The sequence below is a fragment of the Camelus bactrianus genome, chromosome 17 (genome assembly GCF_048773025.1).
Source record: "Camelus bactrianus isolate YW-2024 breed Bactrian camel chromosome 17, ASM4877302v1, whole genome shotgun sequence".
Lineage (NCBI taxonomy): Eukaryota > Metazoa > Chordata > Mammalia > Artiodactyla > Camelidae > Camelus > Camelus bactrianus.
The window spans coordinates 22,276,288-22,301,761 of record NC_133555.1 but is presented as its reverse complement, the minus strand read 5'-3'; the positions used below and the strand labels follow the sequence as shown (position 1 = coordinate 22,301,761).

General features: G+C 43.4%; 1 protein-coding gene and 2 long non-coding RNA genes across 19 annotated transcripts in view; 2 read left to right on the top strand and 1 right to left on the bottom strand.

The window, feature by feature from the left end:
• Positions 1 to 25,474, bottom strand: part of ADAMTS9 (ADAM metallopeptidase with thrombospondin type 1 motif 9) — a 156,972-nt gene that overhangs the window by 17,324 nt on the left and 114,174 nt on the right. For 3 of the 6 annotated variants that reach the window (XM_074344524.1, XM_074344527.1, XM_074344526.1), the window contains 10 exons: positions 25,207 to 25,374; positions 18,261 to 18,434; positions 7,716 to 7,889; positions 5,872 to 5,973; positions 4,668 to 4,862; positions 3,531 to 3,663; positions 3,259 to 3,353; positions 3,053 to 3,147; positions 2,826 to 2,959; positions 933 to 1,024 (listed from right to left, as the gene is read on the bottom strand). In XM_074344524.1, the coding sequence (XP_074200625.1) occupies positions 933 to 1,024; positions 2,826 to 2,959; positions 3,053 to 3,147; positions 3,259 to 3,353; positions 3,531 to 3,663; positions 4,668 to 4,862; positions 5,872 to 5,973; positions 7,716 to 7,889; positions 18,261 to 18,434; positions 25,207 to 25,374 (1,362 nt within the window). The remainder of the gene's footprint in view (positions 1 to 932; positions 1,025 to 2,825; positions 2,960 to 3,052; positions 3,148 to 3,258; positions 3,354 to 3,530; positions 3,664 to 4,667; positions 4,863 to 5,871; positions 5,974 to 7,715; positions 7,890 to 18,260; positions 18,435 to 25,206; positions 25,375 to 25,474) is intronic. The other 3 variants (XM_045514409.2, XM_074344529.1, XM_074344528.1) reach the window with 2 other exon arrangements.
• Positions 318 to 18,254, top strand: LOC123615964 (uncharacterized). The gene is made up of 3 exons (XR_006723820.2): positions 318 to 1,012; positions 2,086 to 2,202; positions 11,827 to 18,254. It is a non-coding gene; the product is annotated as an uncharacterized LOC123615964 (long non-coding RNA).
• Positions 18,309 to 25,474, top strand: part of LOC105066574 (uncharacterized) — a 34,086-nt gene continuing 26,920 nt past the window's right edge. For 9 of the 12 annotated variants that reach the window (XR_012499901.1, XR_012499906.1, XR_012499902.1 and 6 more), the window contains exons 1-2: positions 18,313 to 18,452; positions 22,826 to 22,922. This is a non-coding gene — a long non-coding RNA (uncharacterized LOC105066574). Of the gene's footprint in view, positions 18,453 to 21,255; positions 21,368 to 22,825; positions 22,923 to 25,474 lie in introns of all 12 variants that reach the window. The other 3 variants (XR_012499903.1, XR_012499897.1, XR_012499896.1) reach the window with 3 other exon arrangements.

Here is a 25,474-nt window from a genome sequence, read left to right as displayed (position 1 = left end):
CGTGTAAACCAGCGAATAAACTGGGGCCAAGTTCTCCCGTCCAGAAGCACCTAAGTCGTTATGTCTGTCGTGCTTTCTCCTTGCAGAAGCTTCTTGCAAAGACTGATCCCTGGTTTGTGAAATGAGTCCAGGAGTGATGACTACAGCCTGTTCCAAAAGGCAAGTCAAAATGTGCCACACCTTTGAGGACACGTGAAACGGCAGAAGGTAGGACTGCTATTCAGCTGCTCTGCAGGGGAGCGATTCAGCGGGTAACTTTGCCAGTCTAGGTCTGAACACTGCGCATTTAAGCATCTGAAGGAGGAGTGACAGGTTTTCTGTATCAGGAAATACTCCATTTTTAATGGCTGACAGTGGGATGTTGGAATCCACTTGGACTGGATTTTGAGAGCCAACTGTGTGCTTTTCTCCCCATGTCTGCATATAGTGACACAGTTCTGAGATACTGATGGCTTGAAATCGATCGGGGGAGAAAATTTACACTGCAAAAATGGGCAAATGCTACAAGGCACTGCTTTTTTTTTTTTTTTTTTTTCCTCCTCTTTTCCCTTGGAGAGCCAGCCATTAACCATTTACCAGCATGTCACGGTCTGTATACTATTCACTGTACTTGAACATCGTAATTTGTTTACCCAAACCCTTGCCATCTGACATCTAGTTTGTTTCTAAATTTTTTTTTTTTAACCATTCTCACAGGGCATTTTTGCTGAATGCGGAAGTTTGGCACGTATCTCTGCTCATTTCCTTACGAAACAGGAGTGGGCTGCCCGGATTAGAGGTTGTGAGCATTTGAGGCTGCGGATGCAGGTGGCCAAATGGCCTTCCAGAGCAGCTGTTCTAATTAGATTTGCAGGAACGGAGGCGGCCGAGGGTCCCCCGGGGCAGGGTGGGATGTGGATCTCTGGTGGTGGCGGGGGTGCGGGGGCACATACCTGTGGGCACTTGGCGGCGCTGTAGCAGTCCCCAGCGGTGGCAAAAGGGACTGGATGTCCTTCGCTTGTCCTGGCAAACTGTAAGTCCGTGGCTGTGGGGTTTTGCAGGAAGGGTTAAAAGGAGCAGAAGGGTGAGAGTGGGCGGAAGAGGTCGGGAAGGGGTAGGGTGTTCACAAGGAGACAGAAGGGAAGAAGAGTTAGAGAAATAATAAGAGGGAACAGGGCAGGAAAAAAAAACAAACCCAATCTGAAATACAATTAACAAGCAAACAGATACACGGGTGCACATGCTTTCCTTCCACTATAGCTGTGGTTCTGAGCGCCTCCATCCCTGCGTTTTACCAGCACTGATGTCCCCTCACAGTATGGAAGCCAAAGGGGGATTTAAGATGCCTTTGGAATCAATCCCTGTATAAACAAACATGTGAATCACCTCACTTAAATGTAGTGTAATCGGATGACTGTGAGTCTCCTGCAGACAGCAGCCTCCAAGCTGGCAGGACAAGGAGAGAAATAAGCCAGCAAAGTATTTCCAGCTACTCAGCAGTGACTCCCCAAGGCTCACCAGAGCTCCCGGGGCCCTGGCACTGCGACTGCCCAAATGTGGAGCAACTGGAACCCACATCTTGAAAGTATTAATGGCAGTTTCTCAAGTTTGGGGTTTACTTGTAGTTAAAAAAAGAAAAAAGCCAATGAAAACAATGCTCATGTTCTTAACCCTCGTGAAGCTCCTGAGAGCAGTTCTGCAGATGGGGAAGGCGGGGGGTCTGGAGGAGGCCGACTGAGAATCTTGCAGACTCTGGTGGAATGGGAGACCAGAGGCAGCTTTCTGTTTTGTCTTTTGGGAAGAAAAAAAGACGACCTTACTCTTTCTGCAGTTTGGTGGGAGGGAAGTCTGAGTGCCCCATCCCACAAGGCCGGGGCCCTGCCTGCTCCAGCCTGCAGAAGCCCCGGGTCTCAGCTGGGTGTTATCTAAGTGGGAGGCTGCAGCCCCTGCCCTTAGCCCTCATCAGTCTAGCTGAAGGCAATTAACAAATAGCTTGGTACGAATCACGCTAAATCTACCTCCAGAGGAAAGCAAGGCAATATTACGGGAATCATGCTAATGAAGAAAAGTTAATTATTCACCATTTCTGTTTCTCCTCTATTCCAGGGAACACCGTGGACACGTGAGCTGTCTTTAATGACTCCTATGATTAATGTCCCTAACAACAATGCAGCATTGGCCAGACTATGAAATCAGCCCACACGCAGGCGAGCTGAAAAAAAGGTAATTCTGTCCTCCATTTTTCTTCTGTAAATCGACAGAGAAAATTAGTTTTGTGCCCATGTGTGTGTGTGTGTGTGTGTGTGTGTGTGTGTGTGTGTGTGTTTGTGCGCGCGCACATGCATACACCGTGCTGGTGGGAGCCCAGGGAGGGGGTGGTGAATGTTGCTACATGAGTGTCATAGCTTGGGGGTCTGTATCTGCTATTTCTTCTCCCTTAAAAACTTCTCCTGCCTTTGCCTTGCCCACCCTGATACCTGGGGCTCACTCCCACCTGGTCTTAAGGGGGCAATTTCAATGTCATATTTTGGGAGATGCTGCCCTCACATCCCCCACCGCAATGGTGCCCCTTTAATTCGCCCCAGCCGCTCCATTCATTCATCACGAAGCTGATGGAGCATCTCTCCGTGCGAGGCACTTCCCAGGCACTGGGGAAAGTACAGGTCCAGCAGTGATCAAAAGGAGTGACCCCCAGCCTCAGGCAGATTAGACCAGGACTGTCATCACTAGACCCTCAGTTTCCCTGATGTCCTCAGTGCCTCAGCCCAGCCCTGGGGCAGGATGTGCCGCCGCCTGAACGGAGACATGGATGAACATGTCCCCGCAGGACGTCCCACGGAACTTACTTATGATCTGCATGGTGGTCAGGTCTATTCTGATCTTCTGGAAGCTGGAGAACCCAGCCGCCGTGTAGTCCTTCCGGCACTGGCAGTCATCGCGGCGGCTCCCGTTGTAGGGACACTCGGTTGGGTTGTGCAACCTACGTCACAGAGAGAACATTCCGGTGAGCGGGGGAAAGGCGTTTCCAAGGATCTCCGGGCACCTGGGCTCTTCTGAGCCTGAGCTCTCCTACCTGTGCCCGTAAACCTCGGAGAAGTTCTCAGAGTCACCGTGGACCAGGGTCATGTACTCCTTGGGGTGGTCAGAGTGCATCCCTGCACAGAATACCTGAAAGGCAGACCAGGAGTACCCCATGGAGGGCGGCCTGGCAGTGGGACCGTGCCAGCCACAGCCGCTCTGAAGCCATGCAAGAAATAATGACTGAGCCCCCACGTGTACCTTCAGGAGCTTTCCCGTGACGACCAGGAAGTATTCCCCATCTTCACTGGCACCTTTCAGCCTTTTCACCTCCTTGCAGCTCTGGGGTAACTCGCCTGGAAGGCACGAACCACCAAAATGGAATGAGTTACACGAGTCACACTCACAGGTATCTGCAAAGGGGCCGATCTCTTAAAAATAAATCCTGCATCTCTGAAAAGGGCCGGCAGACACATCAATAACAAAACCTGTTCTTCGAGCTCCAGAAAGATGGCTTTAGTGGGTCGACTTACAGTTATAGATATTGTGGCAGGTTCTTCTTTCTTCTGGCTTCAAGTCAGCGGGGCACAGGTGGCTGGGCTGGTCCTCGTTGGTGAGACACTGCACGGACCTGTGCATCACTCCGACGCCACAGGACATGGAGCACTGTAAGGAGACGGGGCTCAGTGATGTGGCTCTGGGACCCCGGAGGTATGGGCCCCTCGTGGTGTGGAGCTCAGAGCCCGAGGGCTCATACGGGACCCCGTGTTGCCAAAAAGAAATATCTGACACCTACTGAGCACTTACTGTGGGCCCGTCTCTGTGCTCAGGTTTCTACACACACATCTATACATATGTACCTATGTATGTATTCATACATATGAGATGTCTATACACAACTTTCTCATCTAGGGCTCACAGTCGCCCTGTGAGGTGGCACAAGCATCATTCTATTTTACAGGATGGAGAGCAGTGCTCAAATGTTAAGAAATTTGTTGAAGGTCACGATGGAGCCAGGACTCAAACACTGATCACTTTCAACTGGTCCCAGCTGTTGTGTGATCACTCTGCTGCACTGAAAGCCTCATGGTCAGGAACCAGGGGGCTGGGGCAACTTTCCAGGGAGGCCCCAATTTAAAATATCCTGACTTGTTGGAGCCCTAACGCAACCAAGAATTCCTGGTGTACAACTTACAGACGTCTTAGCAACAGAAGCCACACCAACTAACGCCTCTGTAACCCGTATGAAGTGACAGACAAGAGTTCTGGGTGCTTTTTAAATGGTGATAAAATACATGTAACTTAAAAATTCACCATTATCACCCAAGTGCTTTTGATGTGTTCATTCATTTCATCTTTGCAAGCACCCGTTCTGCAGGTGAGAAACTGACACAGGGACGTTTGGCACGTTGTCCAAGGTCATTCAATTGGGAAGTGGCAGACCCAGGAATGAGACAGAGGCTGTGTGGCTTCAGGGCCCCCCTTCTAAGCACCAGCCCAGACGGCCTAGCCACAGAGAAGCCTCCGTTTCCCGTCGGCCCATTTCAAGATTGCTAATGTCCGAGCTGCTCCTGGAAGGCGGTTACTTAGGACAGCTCAGGCAGGACGTGTTTAAGATGGGGTTTGAGATCCAAAAGCCTTCTGATTGGATCACTCAGTCATCTACTTACGCTCCCCCAGTTGCCGACTCTCCAGGTGGCCGAGACCGGGCACTCCCGCAGGTAGCAGGGCTGGACGCTGGGCGGCTGCGTGCCCGGGCAGTTGACGGTGGTTTGGTAGCTGTACTCGTAATTCTCCTTCCCGGTGTAAATCTCACTACAGGAGACAAGCCTTTGTTTGTAGCCCTTTCCACAGGTCACTGAACACTGAGAAGAGAGGGGTTGGGAGCAGAGGTTGGAGCAGGGCCTGGGGGCAGCCACAATAGGCCCCTGACCCTCTGCATCGAACGCTGACCCCGGGACAACGCGGCCGAAAGCCCTCACTTTATTAGCTTATTATGCAGTGCGGGCAGCAGTCACCGAGCGCACGGGAGACGTGCAACCCTCCGGGAGCCTTCCGGGAGCGAATGCTTGCACTACATCCTCTTGGCCCCCGCTGCGGGTGGGGCCGCCTGGAGCCCCTGCTCTGGATTTCAAGAGCAGAAGGGGGTGGGGGGAGGCGCTCCAGCTGTCATGGGGTCCACTCACAGCATCCACGGCCTTACATGCTGCTGACAGATCATCCTTTTCCAAACCCACAATGACCTCATCTGAGAAGTTTCCAAGTGGGACGGAGAGAGAGCCAGAGACCACCTGAGTGCGAAATCCAGGCACTTCTCCAAAAGGGGCTAGTTTTCGTTCCCTACTCTTTGGTTTCCCTTCCCATCTGCCCCAATATTTAATTTCCTTCTCTCTCCCTGGCTCTGTATCTAGACTGAAATGTTATCTTTCTACTTCTCTCTCTTTCTCTAAATCATACAGGCATCTAGGCCTTTGGTCATAAGGATACAGCATTTAAAAATATCAGGACAATATAGAAAAGGAGAAGAAGAAAGTATCTTACTAGTGTGTCAGCTCCCTTCTGTGATGGGACAGCTAATTGGTTATTTTTAAGATTTTATTTTATATTCAACCTCCCCAGCTAAATATTTTATATAATATATTATTTTAAAAATAAAACTGAATCAACCAACAAATTTAGTTTTGATGATATCTGGGGGCAACATCATCAAACAACTGGCCATTCACGGTGAAAATGCTACTTCAATTTAAGATAGTGTACTGGGATTCTTGAGATCAAAGGCTCTTTGAGGAGCCAGATGAACCCCAGAAACAGTATGCGGCATGTGGTGTGTTTTGCTTTTTCTGGGGTGCGGCACCATCCATTCTTACTCACTACTGAAAGCCAGTGTCTCTCTTTCCTGGTGTCTCCTGAGCTGTTGTTCAAGCCACGTGGCTTTCCTCTCATTTCCAGGGGGATGGTCCCCTTGACGAGGTCCTGGAGGGACGAGGGAACAGACCCAGCTGCAGGCACGCACAACATCCCTGGGCCTTCCCTTCCAGCTGGCTCGGGGCCTGGAAATACCCCACATACATTTCATCATTCTTTGGCTGCCGCTATTCCAACGCCCAAAGACCCAGCTGACGCCAAGCCAGGGCAGGGTGAGGCTAGTCCGAGGTGTTTCATGTGTGGATGGATGGCTTACAAATGCTGTCTGTCCAAGGTGTGGCTTATTTTAGAGTGTCTAACCCAGTGCCTGCATGCCTCGGTCTCGGTCTGTACTAATGTAAACAAGGCTGGATGTTGGAGAAGGCAAGTGCTAAGACCCTTTGCCCTGACCAACCAGGAGCAAAAGCAGCCCGCTGTCCGTTTACACGGGGGAGGCAGTGGGAGACTGGCATTTACTGACGGAACTGACCCCCCAGTATGGTCAGGTTGTATTCAGAGTCCTCTGTGTCTCTGAAGAAAAAAAAAAAAAAACTGGACAGAACACACACTCTTTAGTAGCTGTTAAGAGCATCCTGAAAATGTTGACGGCTTCTGGCTTCCTTAATCCATTCAGACCAGAGTTTTGAAATAAGAGGCTCTCATTTCTGGGGAGGGGAGCGGGGAGAGGGAGGGCTGCCCTTACTGCTGACTCTTTACGCTTTGGTGCCCTGTGCATGTTTCACCCTGAGCATGGATTACTTTTCTGATTAAATAAAACAACAGGAATGTGGGCTCCGTCCACGAGGGATACACTTCAGGCCCAACAGGGAAGTGCGTGCGTCAACCACCCAACACACGTACCATCTAAATGCAGACATTCATCCCATTAAAACATGAACTTGCTCCCCGGTCAAACTTTGACGAGACCCCAGTGACAGCAAGCACCTTGGCTGTGAGCTCAGATACTCCCCTTTCACATCTCTGAACTCTTTTGGGCAAAGGACAACTGGTGTTAAGGTTATAGGCCTTTCAGTATTTCAAAATTTCATGAGGTTTGAAAACATAATATAATCGTGGGATTATTACTATTTGTTAAAAATAAAAAGTGTCTAGGGAGACGTAGTGTACAAGAGGAGATAAGGAAAAACAGACACTTGAAATTCCTTGGACATTATAGAAAATTATTTTGTTCCTCTGATCAGAGGTTGTTAAATGGGCAACCCACATCTGGCCCATGAAAGTATTTGGTTTACTCCATACAATGTTTTAAACAAATAATTTGAGTTTGCATTTTAAGATTAGGATATCTTGATAAAAGTCTCTACTTTTGTCCTCTCTTAAGACATCAGATTTGGTAACAGTGGATCTATGTTTCTGCACAGTCTCTGCTGGGGTGGAAGAGAGCCTGGTCCTTTATACATCATGTACTAGTTTGTCACAGTCGCCACCATTCCCTATTGCCTCCTTGATGCTAAGACATTTTCTTATACTTTCTTCAGGCACCTACAGGCAGCACATGAATCTGCAGCCCTTGTCATAATTCCTTGCTAATTATACTAATAGGACATCAAGGTGAATCATAGAACGTAGAGTTGAGAGTTGGGGAGTTAGACACCATCTCATGCACCTCCCCCAATTTGCACACATAAGGCTCCGGTCCAGGAAGACTGAAGGACTTGTCTGAGAACTCCCAGGTCTCAGTGGTGGAACTGGCAGGTGGGTGTGAGTCTCCCACCTTCCTGCCCTCATCATTCTGTTACTCTCTGGCCATCGCTGACCTGAAGGCAGTTACAGAATCCCCAGGATCGTACCTCCGACCATTCTCCTGTGATCCAGACATACTCGCAGGGAGGTAAACTACAGCTCTTACGATCCACAGGCCGTGTGCTCATGTCACAGTGTACACCATGAACCTCGCCACCTTTGTCCGTATCCTCACACACCACTTTGCGGTACCTGGAGCCTTCGCCGCAAGTCTTGGTGCACTGTTAAAGACAGACAAAACTGGTGGTGAAATGGAAGGATGGTAGATGATTTCTCATATCCTCTTAGTGTAATAGCTTATTTTCCTGTCTATATATCCTTTAAGACTGGGAGATCACTGAGATTAGGGATTATCAGAGAACTCATTATTTTACCCCATTACTTAACAATGTAACAGAGAAGAACAAACCTGACTCCATATTGGATCTACCCCTCGTGTTTTGTTGCCTGTAATTAGTCATGCTGGCTCTGCACCTTTCATAAAAGAATGTTGCCTACAGCCTGAAATATACATTATAGCCTATTCTCAAGGCTCTGACCTTTAAAGGCATAACACTTATCCATTCATATAAAGATAAAAAGTTGCAGAAAAGAACAATTGTCTGGTTGGAGGTTTATAGGAACATTGTGACCAGACATAGGGAGCTGCAAGGACAACGGATTCCTGCACCAAGAAACTTGCAAAACCAGTCACACCTCCTTCCCTTTTAGTATAAAAGAAACGTGAATTCTAACTTGGGTAAGATGGTTCTCTGGGACACTAGTCCACCATCTTCTTGGTCTGCTGGCTTTCTGAATAAAGTTATTATTCCTTGGCCCAACACCTCATCTCTCAGTTTATTGGCCTGTCGTGCAGTGGGCAGTATGAGCTTGGACTTGGTAACAACAACACTGTTCCTGGCATAGCGATCAGCATTCAGTAAGTGGCTGTCTGAGTGAAGCAATGAAAAGGTGAATAAATGAATCTCAGGTTTGGAAAGGACATTAAGGCCTTTATCCATTCAAACACTGAATCTCTTTAAAACTCAGGGCTAAAGGGTATTGAAATACCTGTAGAGTCAGGGAAGTTATTCCCCGTCCGAGTGGCCCATTTCATCTTATAACACGGAACTAAACCTATCATCTCTGCTGACTCCAGCCTCTTGTCCTAGTTGTCAATTCCAGGGGAGCATAAAGGACAAATTTCATTTCCCTCAAATAACCCCTTCAGGGACTTGAGGAGAGTTTCCTGTGGCCCCGACAGCCTTTTCTTCTCCACGGTGAACTGATTTCATCCCTCAATCATTCAACCAATAATCACCAACTTCCTAGGAAATGTCAGGCCCTGGGATGAACAAGAGTGGACAGGAATAGCATAGCTCCTGCCCTCAGAGAGGAGCTGAATTTTAGTAGCAAAGATGGACCTTAAAGAAGTAGACAGCTAGGTAGCAAGATTTAGCCATTACGTTAATTTCCATTTTTCAGATGAATGAACTGGGACTTAGCCTAAAGAACTTATCTCAGGTCATCCATCTCTTTGGAAGGTGGATGAGATAGATATTTTTATTTCCATAAACCAAGTGGGGAAAACAGAGCAACTGCTATGAGCCATTCTAGGATCATCTCTGTGCTGACTACAAATTCCTCATCTTCTTTGCTTTAACCAAAAGCAAACCCCACCTTAGAAGTTTTACCTTAGTTATTAGTGTGGTTAAAGGTCTCCCACAGCTTGTCGTAGCGACAGCATGTGTGTCACCCAACATTCCAAGGCTCTAGATCTATGTTAGAAAGCCACTGTAACCAACCTGTGTCAAGGACAGCTTAGGTCTCCTCCAACCAGGGATTACAAAACCCTGTTGCCCCTTATCCTTATCCAAATACTGTGAGCCCTTGCTGTTCACATAATGTCTTAAACTTTCTCCTTTCAGTCTCTTTAGGGAGGGCTGTGGACCTCAATGCTCTTTTTTACCTCTCACATGTCTCCTTCAAATTTTATTACCTGCCTCACCCCAAAGGCATCTGAGTTTGGAATCCAGCTTAACTGAGACATATTCTTCCTGAGATGTCTCTTGCCTTTCTTCTTCTTTTTCTTCAGGTAATAAAATATACATAAAACTCATCATTTTAACCATTTTTAAAGTGTGCAATGCAGTGGCATTTAGTCATTGGCAATGTTGTGCAATTATTAGTATGTAATTCCAGAACATTTTCTTCACCTCAAAAGGGAACCCTCGACCCATTAAACAGTCACTCTCCATTTCCCCTTCCTCCCAGCCTGCAGCAACCACCAATGTGATTCTGTCTCTATGGGTTTGCCTGTTCCGGGTGTTTCACAGAAATGGAATCATGTAATATGTGGCCTTTTGTGTCTCGCTTCTTTCATTTAGCATCACGCTTTCAAGGTGCTTTCATGTTGAGCGTGGATCAGTTCTTCCTTCCTTTTTATGGCTGAAGAGTCCATTGTATGGATGTACCACATTTTGTTGACTCAAATGTTAATGGACATTTGGAGGGTTGCCATCTCTTGGCTATTATGAAGCGTGCTGCTATGAGCAGTCTTGGGCAAGTCTGAACAGCTGCTTCTGATTCTCTTGGGTGTATCCTTAGGGGTAGAAATGCCAGGTCATCTGGTGTGCCTGTGCCTGCGTGAACTGCTTTGCTCTCTCAGAAAGCAACAGGGATGTGTGGTGTGTCCTGGTCATCCCTTATCATTTGCAAACTTAACTCAAAATTTCTGCTGCTTTGGAAGCAAACCTCAACGTCTAGAGTGTGGAATCATTCAAAATTTTTCTGGAGCACAAAGACAAATAGGAAACAGTGTGAAATGAGCACAGAGGAGCAAACCTCCTCCCACCAGTGCCGGAGTCTGGCTGAGCCAAGTGACTAGCTCAGTCCTGGCTCAGGAGTTCTGGGGGTTTCTCTTTCCCTGGAGAATGCTGGGAACCATCGTAAAGGAATAATGTTTTTGTTCCTTTGTTAAAAAAAAAAAAAAAAAAAAAAAAGCACTGAATGAGTTAGAGAGCCACCGAATGTTACAAAAACAAAACAAAACAATGGTTAATCTGTGATGTGTAGATCTATGAAGAAGATACACTTAACTCCTCCTAGAAAAAGTAATTCCTTAGAAAATCAGGACGGAGGTGACTCAGAGACGACCAGGATTGTTGAGCAGCCAACCTGCTCTAAACCTTCCAGTGCTCTCTTTCATTTTCACTGATCCATTGGGCTTTAATCTGTATCAATAAGTAACAGTTTAGAGCAGAAAAGCAAGGATTACTAAATACTTTCTGCTTGCTAAGTGTTTCTCCCCTGGTCTTAATGGTTAACTGCCATAAAACTATTTTGTTAATGGTGGAAAAGGGAGTTGGGAAACCTTACCTTGAATATAACTGTAAGAAAAATTATACTAAGTAAATAAATGAGTTGCCCAGTGGTTTGAAATTAGTTAACAGCAGCTCTGAAAATCACTTAGCATGGCTCTTCTCATGGATTTTTAAATCCTAACTAGAGCACGGGGGTTGGGTAATCAGAAAGCAAATCCAGCCCACCCTATAGGATTTTATCAGCTTTCAGTAAAATCCCTTCTCCCACCCACCGAGGATTTATGACTCTTTCTTCTGTCTTGGAATATAATCTAGAATGTTCTGAAAAACAGTGGGAGAGCTCAACTAACCTTATTTTAATTTCCAAAAGATTTTTTTTTTCAAATTTCATTATAGCTTTGAGAAAAAAACTATACCAAGTGTGTAAGTCACACCACCAGCCTCTCAATTTCAGCACAGGCTGTAATTCAGAAATCAAATATCACAACCCTGCATTAACCTGGGCAGCTTGCCCACTATCTCATTGGCCACGTGTGCCTTGAAACGTGCTGAAATTAACGGGGGGGGGGGGGAATAAATTTTTAAGCTTTGCGGGTGAGGAAGATTAAAATAAACTTTTAAGGTACTATTTTATTTAGCTAGGTTGGCTGGCCGCAGGGTGATGGTTTAAAAAGGGTCATTAAATGCAATGGGTAGACATTGTCTTTCCTTAAAGACTGTGATCAAATTACTTTGCATTTTTTTGGTTGAGATGCCCTAAGCATGGGGGAAGAGAAGCACTTTGTATGTACCTGCTCAACCTTTTAAGGTTATTGATTTTCCCCCTGGATGAAAGAATCTGTCATGTCCTTTCTAGGGCCAGGCTACCTTGTTGGAAAGTGGGTGACCAGACCAGTCAAAGAACAAATGGAGAAACTGACAGCAGTGTGTCCTGAATCTGCTATGCAGTCTTTTGTCAAAAGGAAGAGGAGGTGCAAAATCCATTTATCTAACGTTGTTTGAAATGAAAAAAGAAAAAAGCAATCTTCAAATTACCAACTGGTTCATTGTAAAAGTCAGGTATATGGTGTTTGGACATCTTTACCCCCAGAGAGTATACTTGCAAGGGAAAAAGGCAGAAATTATACTATGGAGATAGCTCGTAACTCATTCATTCCCTCATTCAACCAATACAGGTGGACGTCAGAGACATGGCAGGTTTGGTTCCAGGCCACCACCAATGAGTATCACCATAAAGTGAGTCATATGAGTTTCCTGGTTTCCAGTGCATATAAAAGTTATATTTATACTACAGTCTACTAAATGTGCAATAGTATTATGTCTTAAAACACAATGTACATAATTTAAAAATAATTTAATGCTAAAAAATGCTAACCATCACCTCAGCCTTCAGTGTGTAATAGTAGTAACATCAAAGATCACTGATCACAAATCACTGTAACACACACAATAGAGAAAAATTTTGGAATATTGCAGTAATTACCAAACGTGACACAGAGACACAATGCGCAAATACTGTCAGAAAAATGGTGCAGACATACTTGCTCAACTCAGGGTTGCCATGAACCTTCAATTTGTAAAAAAAAAAAAACCCAAAAAACAAACAAAAAAAACCAACCTGAAAAAACCAACACACACAGTACCTGCAAAGTGCAATAAAGTAACACACAAGAAAATGAGGTCTGCCTGTTTGCTACGTGCCACGGTCTGTGCTGGGCACAGGGATACAGCCCTGGCATCTTCCTACTCCCCTTCTCTCTCTGTTATGACACCTGGGTGGCTGCTCCTCCCAGCTTGGGGTCCATGTGTCAAGACTGGCTAACTGGTGACCCTTGAGGTTTACACTCAGGGCCGCCTAGAATGGCCGTGTGAGCAGGTCTGACTTTCGTAACAGACAGTGTGATGCAGGTAGCAGCCATCAGCTGTGACAGCAGGGAAAGAGGAAGGACCAGGGGCTAGGATTCCCACAATGTTGAAAGGGGTGCCTGGGCAGTGGCAGAAGAGGTGGAGCTGAGTTAAGTAGGCACGGGGGAGATGGAGAGATGAGGGCACTCTCAGGAGGGGCTCAGCATGCATGGCTGCAGGTGGCTGTTACGGGGAAGTGGGGTAGGGAAGTGACTCTAGCAGTTTGGGGTTGTTAAAGCCTTTGGTTTGAACCTAAATAAGCAATTCTCCAAGGAAGAAATACAAATGATCAATAGGCACATGAAAAAATGCTCAAGATCACTAATTATCAGAGAAATGCAAATCAAAACTACAATGAGGTATCACCTCACACCAGTCAGAATGGCCATCATTCAAAAGTCCACAAATGACGAATGTTGGAGAGGCTGTGGAGAAAAGGGAACCCTCCTGCACTGCTGGTGGGAATGCAGTTTGGTGCAGTCACTGTGGAAAACAGGATGGAGATTCCTCAAAAGACTAGGAATAGACTTACCATATGACCCAGGAATCCTGCTCCTGGGCACATATCCAGAAGGAACCCTACTTCAAAAAGACACCTGCACCCCAATGTTCATAGCAGCATTATTTACAATAGCCAAGTTATAGAAATAACCTAAATGTCCATCGACAGATGACAGAATAGAGAAGGTGTGGTATATTTATACAATGGAATACTATTCAGCCATAAAAACGACAACATAACGCCATTTGCAGCAACACAGATGTCCCTGGAGAATGTCATTCTAAGTGAAGTAAGCCAGAAAGAGAAAGAAAAATACCATATGAGATCGCTTATATGTGGAATCTAAAAAAAAAAAAAAAGAACATAAATAACAAAACAGAAACAGACTCATAGACATAGAATACAAACTTGCGTTTGCCAAGGGGGTGGGGGGTAGGAAGGGACAGACTGTGATTTCAAAATCTGTAGATACTGACAGGCATATGCAGAATAGATAAACAAGATTATACTGTATAGCACAGGGAAATATATACAAGATCTTGTGGTAGCTCACAGCAAAAAAAAAAATGTGACAATGAATATATGTATGTTCATGTATAACTGAAAAATTGTGCGCTACACTGGAAATTGACACAACATCGTAAAATGACTGTAACTCAATAAAAAAAAGTTAAAAGAAAAAAAGCCTTTGGTTTGAGATGGGGATTCCAGAAGGGGGGCAGAGAACAGGTCATGAAAGGCTTGTAAATTTTCTATACTACTTAGGAGAAAATCCAAGCCCTTGCCCCAGCTAACGGAGGTCATCATAACCCAGGAGATCCTGCGGGTTTAACCTCATTTCAGCCTTCTGGTCCCTTTGCTTGCTCTGCTCACAACATGCTATCCTTTTGTCCACAATCACACTGGACTCTGTCCTTCCTCTTTCTACCTAGAATCACCCCTTCTTGCTCTTCCCCCTCGACTACCCTAGAGACCAACCACCCTTACTTTCTATCTCTATCTCAGCACCTTGGGTTTTTTTTTTTTTTCAACCACAGCATTTTTCACAATGGCAATTTCATATAACATATCGTTTGCTTATCTTCTGTCTCTCTCACTAGACAGTCTCACCACAGCAATTTCACATTTTGTATCATACATCTAATGCCTAGCGCCTGGCACTTTGCAGGTGCTCGAAAAGATTTGTTGAATAAATTAATGAGGAAATGAGTAATAAGGAGTTACTAACTGAATGAAAAAGAATATGAAAATGAATATATGCATATACATATGCATGACTGGGTCATTATGCTGCACACCAGAAACTGACACATTGTAACTGGCTATACTTCAATTAAACTAAAAAAAAAAAAAAAATAAGAGTTACTATCTGGCCCTTGTTCACACATCACATCAAAACTTGATCACTTCCTATTGTAAACTTCATGAAATCTTTGTACCCAACTGACCAAGGACCTATAGCTCATTACTACTTTTTCTGTGCTAAGGAAATGAACTTGAGAATTATTCTCCAGTTGATCTCAGTAAGTTTGTGACTCCAAGTACATATCAGAACAGCTCATGTCCCTGCACTGGGTCAAACAGCCATGGGGTGGGCAGCTCGACAAAGGCCAGACAGATCTGAGCACAACTTGTCCATGGCAATGTGACAAGAAAGTAAAACAGCTGTTCTTACAGGAAAAACAGAGTTTGTCTGATTGTTCTCAAAGACATTTTAGAATGCCGTGATTCTAAAGAGTTAAACAAGAAAGGCTATCAAGTAGCAAGCACTGTTCTATAATGTCTTTCTTTTTCTTCTCTGCCCCTCCTCCCTCCCTCCACCCAACTATTATTTTGTTCATTCATTCATTCATTCATAGATTCATTCATCCATCAAGTGTCTTCAATGTTGTAGGTACTATGCTAAATGCTGGGGGAAACTCTGCTTTCTGACCTCAAACAGCTGATAACATAGACAAGGCAAACAGGCACAAGGATTCAGAGTGCTAACCATTACAGCAAGAGTATTTTCAGGGTGATATAAGAGGTAAGAGGAGGGTGTGTCATCTGACCCCATGATTCATGGGGAGGGCACAATCAGCAAGGGCTGCTGAAAGGATGCAACATCTCGATTGAGGCCTGAAGGCTGAGCAAAGGTCACTGAAACAAGGGAAGGAGCTGGGCAGCCTTGCTGTGATACAGAGGTACTAGGGAGGAAAGAGAGTATTCTGGGTGAAGGTTAAAAGAAGAATATTTGCAAGGCCTAGGAGACTTACTCCTTAAAGCTAAGAGATGTATAACCCACATACTCACAATTCAAGTTTGATCAAAAGACCTGTGCAGCTGTAAGTAAATTCCTATGTCAGATTATAATAGTATTAATAAGTAAGTTTTTTTATGATAGTAATTTTCAAAAGAATAAAAAACTTGTGCTTTTTTTTTTTAAAAAAAACTCAGCCTTATGAGCATAAGAATTCTAAAGTAAGTAAAATCGAGCACTGAAAAGCTAAATAACTAGCCCAAAGTTGGCGAGTGATTTTTAAAAGCCCATCATCATGATACAGAAGCTAAACTGAAGTGTTGGTTGTCACTGGAACCCTCCATTAGGAGTCCACAGTATCAAAGAGAAGTGGCATTTGTGGAAGGGCTAAAATGTGCTAGACAATGCACTGAATCCCTCACTTAATCTGATAATCGTCACTATCACTCTTCAGCACAGTCTGCCATATAATTCCCATTTTGCAGATGCGCTAACTGGAGCCCAGAGATTTGAAGTCAACTTTTCAGAGCCACACATTGAATGGTCTCTTTTTTACAACATGGTGCTTCTAGGGCAGAACCAAATGGGATATGAATGCCTGGAAAGAGCATTCTTCTCTTCTCCAGTTATTCTGCTCTACATCTGAAAGTCCAGGCCCTACCCTTCTGGTACCATTAAGGCACACTGATGTCACCTCAGACCTGTTCGAATGGCTATTATCAAAAATACAAGGAATAACAAATATTGGCAAGGATATGGAGAAAAGGGAGCTCTGGTGCACTGTCGGTGGGAATGTAAATTGGTACAGCCATTGTGGAAAACAGTATGGAGGCTCCTCAAAAAATTAAAAACAGAACTACCATGCCATCCAGCAATTCCACTCCTGGGTATTTATCCGAAGGAAATAAAATCACTAACTTGAAAAGATACATGCACCCCCATGCTCAGTGCAGTATTATTTACAATTACCAAGATATGGAAGCAACCTGAGTGTGTACTGATGGATAAACAGATTAAGAAAATGTGATACACACACACACACACACACACACACATATATATACATATACGAATATAATTCAGCCATAAAGAAAAAGGAAATCTTGCCATCTGTGGATGGATTCTGAGGGCATCATCCTAAGTGCCATAAATAGACAACTACTACATGTTCTCACTTATATATGGAATCTGAAAAAAAACAAAAAACTAAAATGAATGTACAGAGAACAGGTTGGTGGATGCCAGAGGTGAGGGGTGGGGAGTAGGTGAACCGGTAAAAGTGGTCAAAAGGTAACAAAGGTCCAGCAGAAAGATAAGTAAGTCCAGGGGATGTAATGTACAGCAGGGTGACTACAGTTAACAATACCGTGCATTAACTTTGAAAGTTACTAGAAGAATAGATCCTAAAAGCTCTCAACACAAGAAAAAGAAATCTGTAACTTTGTGAGGTGATCAAAGTTAACTGTAACATGGTTGTTATTAACAATAACTATACTTACTGTACTGATCATTTTGTAATAGATACATAGATCACATCAGCATAAAATTCACTTAAAATTAATACATTTTATGTCAATTATATCTCAATAAAAATGGGGGAGAAATAGCATTGCCATCAACATTTGTGTAACAAAAAAGAATGCAATTGCAGTATCTCATAACGGGCTATGATAATAAACTTAGGATCAAGCCTTGCTCCTTCTACTTGCTAGGTATGTGACACTTGGATAAATGACGTTAGCTCTCCAAGCCTCAGTTTCCTTGACTGCAAAATGGGATAACAATAATAATAATAATAATACCCATTTTGACTAGTGATGACCACAAAGCAACTCAGCACAGTGCCAGGCACTGTATTCCCCCTGTTCTGAAAACCACGCCTGGTGGGAGATTCCTGTCTTACTATTCACAGCTCCGAACCTTTGACGGCTTGTACTTTGTTTCATTCCAATGTCAGCAGATATGGTTTTGCTTTTCAATATCCTTTCCCCCCTTTTCTACAACTGAATCTTCTTTACTACTAATGTCCTACCCTTGCCAGCCAGACGGTTCCCCAAGGACGCTTACTGTTTTCTTTAACTAGACATTAACTTGGAGCAGGAGAAAAACAAGTCTGTCCATTTCTGCATCAACGGAGCAGTTTTTCAGATGCCCTTGGTTTTTTTTTTTAATGTTGGAAATCCTTCACTAATTAATCAGGATTTCAATGAATGCCTGCCTTGTAGCTGACAGACAAAGTCACGGAAGGAGGCAGAAATCCAGAGTAGTTCCTACCTAGAGTCTGCCTAGCGGCTGTCTGAACTCATACAGAATGACCAAGTCTGAACCCACATATTTAAAATATTTCTCCCATCTCCCCTCCTCCTGTGAAAGTTATCTTTATGCCTTTGGCCCAAGGCCTGTTAAACTTTTTCTGGAGGCAGCCAGATTCGGAACGTTCAAGAACACAGGCACAGGGATGGCAGAAAAAGGAGGAGCTCTCCCACCCGGGTCAGTGCGAACTGCTGGCCGTCTGACAGCAGACCTTTTGGGACAGAGCCAGCCTTGTCACCGTGCTGGAGGGCTTCTCAGGGGAACGGATGTGATGATAGCAAGGGGGCTGAGCGGAAGCCCTGGCAGGTGCCCACTTCCTGGCTCTACTTACTTCTTGCCACTCCTCGGTCCTCCAGGCGTAGAGCGGACACAGCGGGGCTTGGCAGGCGCGTTCCGACTCGGGTCTGCTGTACGGGTCGCACTCGGTCTCTCTGGCTATTTTGTGCGTTCCCATCTGACAGCCCACATTTCTCCGCCGCACACCTTGGCCGCAGGACACTGAGCACTGAGAAGACGAGAGTGCGTAAGTGGGAGCTTTGGGTCGTTTGGGGGAGGGGGTGATCATCGGGGTGGAGAGGGTCACAGAGAGGATGGGGGACGCATTCCTAATCCAACGACTTTCAAAGCTTCCCAGTCTCCAGTGAAGGGGCCCCAGGATAATGTCTTAAATCTGCAAACTCACTGCCTATCAATGCCGGCGAGCGAGGAAGAGCCTCAAGTTTTAGGGAATCTCTGAAGTTAACAAAACTGCTGGACGACTGAAAAGGCTAAGAGGTCATTATGAAACATTCAGTATAAGCTAGAAATAGTGCTGTCATGTGAAATGAAAATCCCAAATGATTTCTATCCTGGAAGATTGGAGGTTCTTGAAAATTGGACAGAGGTCTTGTACAAGAGAATTTCTTGGCAGATTAAAAGTATAACTCAAGGAGAGTAAATTACTGAAGCTTTTAGGGCCTTGTAAGTAGAATTACTCTCTCCAGTCTCTTCCTTCTCTTGCTCCCATTCCCGGAGATGGGAGAATTTTGTTTAAAACGATGGAATTCGTTAAAGTAGTTGTGTCTTTATTGACAACCTCAGATGCATATATGAAAAATAAAAGCTGACAAAGAAAAACCATTTCCTTGGGGGTTGTGTTTTCAGCCTTTGAAAAATACTGTTAATCAGGCTGAAACATTTTGTTGACCAAGCTGCAAAACACCGTATTAATCTGCAATTAACTTTCCCCTAAATTAATTTTTTAATGGTTTCCCTCATTGCTGGGTTTCATAATCTCACTTCTGAGCAGGCCAAGAATTATTTTATTAAGCTTTTGACAGTCAGAAACTAAAGCGACATTGGATTGGAAAGAACAGCCTGTTATTTCACTCAGGTATTGAAAATTATTACCAAGTTTTTGTGATAGCGCAGCCTCCATTCATTTGTCTGACTGAGAAAACAAGCTTAACATGTATTAAAGCCATATTCCTGAGAGGAAGCCTTCTTAAAGAATAGAATCACGCTTTCAAATTAGACAAAGAGTCTTGTCCAATTAACCTGTAGCAGGATTCATCTTATTCAAAGGCTAATGGGAATTTGCTATTAGAAAGCAGACCCTGATGAATTTCCCTGCATATTAATTTTATTTCCATTTAAGATTAAAAAAAAAATAGGTGACAGTGTTTAGAGGGCAGCTCGGGAAATCATATCATTTCAGATGAGTCTACGCCAGGCAGGAGCTTAAATGTTCACATCAAAGCTAGCTGAAGAGAAGGAAATATTTTGGAGCAACACAGCTACTATTGTTTGGGTTTAATTGTATTAATTGGATTGAATGAGTTTGTGACCCACAAGAAACCAGACTTTTAAAGTCATTATGTCCTGGGTGGAATGAGAGGGTGCCTAAGCACAAGTGATTGCCTCATCTACAGAGGATGGCCATTTAATACCTATGGGAATTACATGTGTATTTCCCACTGATTACACTGGAAATGAATGAACTACAATATGGGAGAGTTAGCACATGAATGACAGAACTTATCATCATCGTCATTGGCAACGAACAACCGAAAACACCCTTTGGCTATTTGAATCTGGGATCTTAAAAAGAAAACAGTACACTTCTGGAACAATGTATCCAAATGGAAATAACAAAGGAAAAATAAGAACGACTAAGTAAACAAATTTGGGTTTGGCATAGGGCTGATATAGGTTCACAATCTCATAATGCTTTAGCAAGCTAAAGAAAAAGGAAAAAATGGTAAAGAATTTTAGAGTGTACACTATTCAGGCTCTAAGTAAACGAAATTTCTTTTTGATACTATTGTTTGTTACTGAGTAAATTATTACTTATGGGTAAGGTATTAAGAGCCATGAGGATCCAATCTTAAAAATCACTTCCACAATGTTTGATAATTTTTCAAAACGCAAATAAAGGCAGAGGAAGTTTCAATTATACACCATGTCGTTGTGGCTTCTGATTTTCATAATGTCAAAGCCAGCTTTGAGTTAACACATTCAAAGGTTTCAACATGACTCCTATGCACAGCAAGGTATGAACCCTGCCTCTGTGAATACTGCATCCACGGTAATCTTTGTTAAAATGAAGTGCGCCACATTAGAGTTAGTTCTCTGTGTTCGACTTTTCTTCCTAAGCTGTCTTGGGGGAGGCAACATTTTGCATACAAAGCCAGCCAGGCTTGTGTGGTGAATTCTGAGAGATTTGTGCAGAAACCCCACGAACAAAACAGCATCAGAAAGACCTCTGCATGACCCTGGAGGTGGCGATGGTGGTGGTGTGTGCACATGTGCGTGCTTAATTCTTCTTGTTCTATTTAGTCCAACTTTTACTTAGTCTGCAGAAGAAAAAGGTCGAGCAGTCTCTATTAATGTCTCCCCCCAACCACCGCTATCATTCCTGCACGGCAGTCTATTTGTGCAAGTTTGAAAGTAGATGTTTTTAGTTCCAAACTACTGAGCAGGAAGCTGTGTTTCATCCTTCTGTACCCCCTACTGTGCAATGCTAGTGTGCAGAACTCACCGATTTAAAGGGGGAAACTTGATGCTTACTTCCATAGATAAAAAGAAACTCTATGGAACTTCTGATGTTTGGGGAATTGTAATATACATGTGAAAACCTGGAAAGAATTTTACATACTTTCTTCAGTATTACTGATGAAATTATGGCCATGACAGTATTTAAAGGAGAGATTAGCTTGAAAAATAACGATATGAAACAACTTTAATAAATAACAGGTAACAATAATAGGAAGCTTACTAAGTAAGCACTTACTATGCCGGGCTCTACTCTAGGGTTTCTCAACCTAGCAATTCTTTTTTGTTGGCAGCTGTCCTGCGCATTGTAGGAAGTTTAGCAGCATCCCTGAACTCTACCCACCAGAAGACAGTTGCATTTCCATTCCACTGCCAATCTCCAGACATTGCCAAATGTCCCAAAAGGTACAGAATCACTCCCAGTTGAGAGCCTGGTTCTATGCTAAGTCTACATAAAATATCTTTCATAGTCTTAATAAACCTTTTAAGTACTCCACCAATAAGTAAAACAAAGAACCGAGATCATTACCCTAACGCAAGCAAAAACAACCCCCCCCCCAAAAAAAACCAGTAGATTCTATCCTAGACAATAAATCAAAGCTAGGCAATATATCAAAGCTGTGGATTAGAATTTGGCTCCCAGTTTTAAAATATGGTGCTAATAGGATGCAGCCTTTTGTACTACGTCAGCAAGAGTGTGGGTGCAAAGCCTGCGTTCAAACAATTCAACATCAGTGCTTGCAGTTCAAATACAAACAAAACAGCGGAGAGCACGAATCACCAGCGTAACTCTAGTTCTTATTGCTGACTGTGTGCACGTGGTTTCCTTGATGTCGCAAAGGACACATGCTCCACATTTGCCACGTTTCTCCATTAAACACTTGCAGAATACTTCAGAACCAGACACCACATGCAAGCCGCTCTCATTGTGATTACAAGAAAAGTCCTAACCAAAAATGGCTGGTAGGTTCATAATGCAATTTGCCAAGTCTCCATTTTGGCATGAGCACTGAAAGGCTTTTAATTAATTAGGGATTAATTAGGAGTATGAGATGAACATATATGAAATAGATAACCAACAAGGGCCTACTGCATAGCACAAGGAATTATGTTCAATATCTTATAATAAACTATAATGGAAAAGAATCTGGAAAAAGAATAGATTTATATATATGTATAAATGAATCACTTTGCTGAAGCATTGAAACATTATAAATCAACGGTACTTCAATTTTAAAAAACGAAAATTGAAAAAAAATTAGTGGGGAAAAAAATTAAGTATTTCCCCGAATTTAAGACATCAGTGAGTCCAAGACACAGTGTTACTTTCTGTATCACTCAGAAAGAAAACAAGAATGATTAAATCAGGGCATTCCATTGGTTGTGAGGGCCATCCTGATGACAGAGACGTTAAAGGATAAAATAAACAGGCATCTCCGGATTGAATGAATTCATGAGTGATGAATGATGATGATGTGTTACTTTCATTCTAATCTGATCATTTATTCTGTTTATTTCTAATCTCCATTTTTTTTTTACTCTGAAATGCTTTTGAATCACAGGACTACAGAGCCCCCACATTCATCAAGCTGAATAAGAATCTGATGCTGATTTTGTCTTAAAATTTCATCCCTCAGCTCTCAATAAAAATAAACAAATTGAATGCAGACTTTTGGGAAAAAATGTTTTCAAACTTTTGTGAGGATGAAAATTTTCTTGACAAACTCAAGATTTTCAAAGGATGTAGAAATGAAACATTCCACTCTAAACCTCAAAACACCAATTTTGAGGGAGAGACTAAGAAGATTAGCATGGCTATACTAGTTTCTTCTCCCAAAATTCTATGTGTCTTTCTATCATCAGACATTTTGACATGATGAAGAATTGCGATCATTATTCTTCCTACCTTGAAGATGAGATAACTTAGAATATAGCTACCAGCAGAAAACAAAAGGACCAGGTAGGTGTGAAATCTTCTAAGTATTGTTGCAAATGGATAATCATTACTCTTGCTTTATATCTCCACCTTAGGGAATAATTCTGTTTACCACTGGATCGTTAGTAAACCAATAATCTTTAATCATGCAGACTGTCTTTCTCCATCAACCACTGGGTATTTTAGGTATGCTTCTAATTTGCACAAATTGGATTTTACCCATGCAGCACCTTGTCTTGCCTGCTTTTATAATTCATTTCTACAAATCAAATCAGAACATTAAAAAGTTGGCCACAGACCATTACATAACTGTGTTTACTTGCATTTTCCTCAAAGGTAACTAGACTTTTCTAAGCAATCATTTTGAACAGGTGCAGTCTTTTCTGGGGAGGCATTCTGATAATCCTATTACCTTATGTTTGAAAAAACCCCAAGGGCTCAAAACTAATCATCCCAGCTTTGTGAGCAATTAGAGACTTCCCATCAAGATCACAGGATACTAGAGTCAAACTCACTCTGTGTTTACCAATAAAGGGAGAAAGTTTTTTTTTTTTTAAATCCTTTTTTTGAATGAATTGGCCTTTAAAATGAGCATCATTTAAGTGCTCTAAACTTAATATTCAGGACAAGATGCAAATGATAAGTAGACGTTGGGGAACATAACGAAAACTAACAGAGCATGGAAGTATACAAGAGGACAAGTTAATTAGTGTGGTATCTTAAATAATGTTAGCTGCAGGCTTTTACATGAATTGAATAGCTCCAAAAATAAAAGGGCTGGAAGTTAGAGATGACAATAGTCACTTAGACAAACCATTAAGGATGACCAGGATGAAATGCTGCCTAAATCTGATCCCTGAAGGAAGCCAGAGGAGGAACTAGCTCTGGCTGGGCACAGATAATTTGATGGTTAAATTAAACCAAAACAAAACCAAAACCAAAACCAAAACATGATCATTATGATAAAGGCCTCGAGAGGGCTGAGGCTACTTTGCTGGGGGACGAAGCAGGTCACGTTTTCTATCTCTGTGAAGGGGAACATGGTTGGGAGGTGTGGGGGACAATGGTGACAGCTCAGGGTATTTAAGAAAAATTCACTTTTCTAGCGGAATTTTCCATGAGTCATGTTGAAATGGAGGATTCTCAGCTCCTCCCCATGTTAACACAGCTGTGCAAAGCTTCTCAGGGGTCTTAGGAATCAAGATCCAGGCCCTGAAAGAATCCATTCCAGAGGCTTCCAACCTTGCACCTGGTCTTCCACTGATTCTCAGGATTGTCTGCCTACCTCTCCACTGCACAGGAGGACCACAGATTCAGTAAAACCTCACTGAATCAAATAAATGAGGAGAAAGAGCAGCATGAAATGCAGAATCTATGAAAAGAAACTGGGCCTTATTACTTTTAAGTGAAGTACCTTCAGCCTAGCTGAGGAAATGTATGCGTGTGGAGTGACAAGGTCTACTTGAAGGATTAGACTTGAAGCTAATTTGGTCCACCCATCAATTGTTCTTGGTAAAGAGAAGCTTCTAAAATGTCCTCTTAAATTCAACAGGGAAACTCTCACATCCAGTTCCTAACTAGGCTACCAAATGTTTAGAATTAGTAGAGTCTAACTGTAAACAGATTCTTGGGTACTTACCCACCTCCCCTTTCTCATTGGATATACGCACATCGCACACATCCAAACAAAATATTACTCTTGAGAGCTTATTAGATTTAAGACCACTGAGCTAAGTACGCGGCATTCATTATCGCATTAAGTCCTCATAAGAGCTATACGAAGTCATCACCCAAGGCCGTATAGCTAGGAAATGACAGAGAATGCCCTCTCTGTCCCTCACCTCTCTTGTATAGAAGCTGATGGGCAGGGAAATACTCTTACTCTCTAATACTTTATACTGACAGCCCTTTAAGAACCTCAAAGGTCAATTCAGACCCAATTCATGCCAAATGACCATAGTCAACCTTACTGGCATCTGAATGAGTGGTTTTCTAAGTGGCCAGTGATTATAAAAATGCCATCAGCAAAGGATTGGGGGGCTACTCTATCCTAGACAGCTGACACCTCCATTTCTACCACCACTTAGAATTAATCCTCACAGCCATCCTCTGGGAGGTATTATCCAAAGCGCCCAGGGCTGAGGCCACTTGCCCACGGTCCCATGGCCAGTGAGTATCCTGCCATAAAGATTTTCTCCCTCCCTGTCCCCGAGCTCCCCTCTGAAAAACCAAAACTGTGCAGGGAAACAAGCCAACACACGGGTGGCCCAGGTAAGGAAGCAGTCATTAGAGGAGAAGCGTTGCTCACCTGACTCCAGGCGCCAGCCTTCCACTTGGGGCATCTTCCTCCTCGGCACTTTCTGTGCCCATTTGGCTTAGCAAGGTGTTTACAGTAATCACTTTCTAAATGGCTTCCATCTTTTGCCATGCAGTAAACATTTCGTTGTTTATGCCCTCGACCACAAGAGACAGAACACTGAAATATAAAGCAATGGCAAGGTTGTTGTTGTTTTTTTAAAAAATCACAAGGAATTCGATTAAAAAAAAACACCAAAAACCCCTGTGTTGTGCGAGGT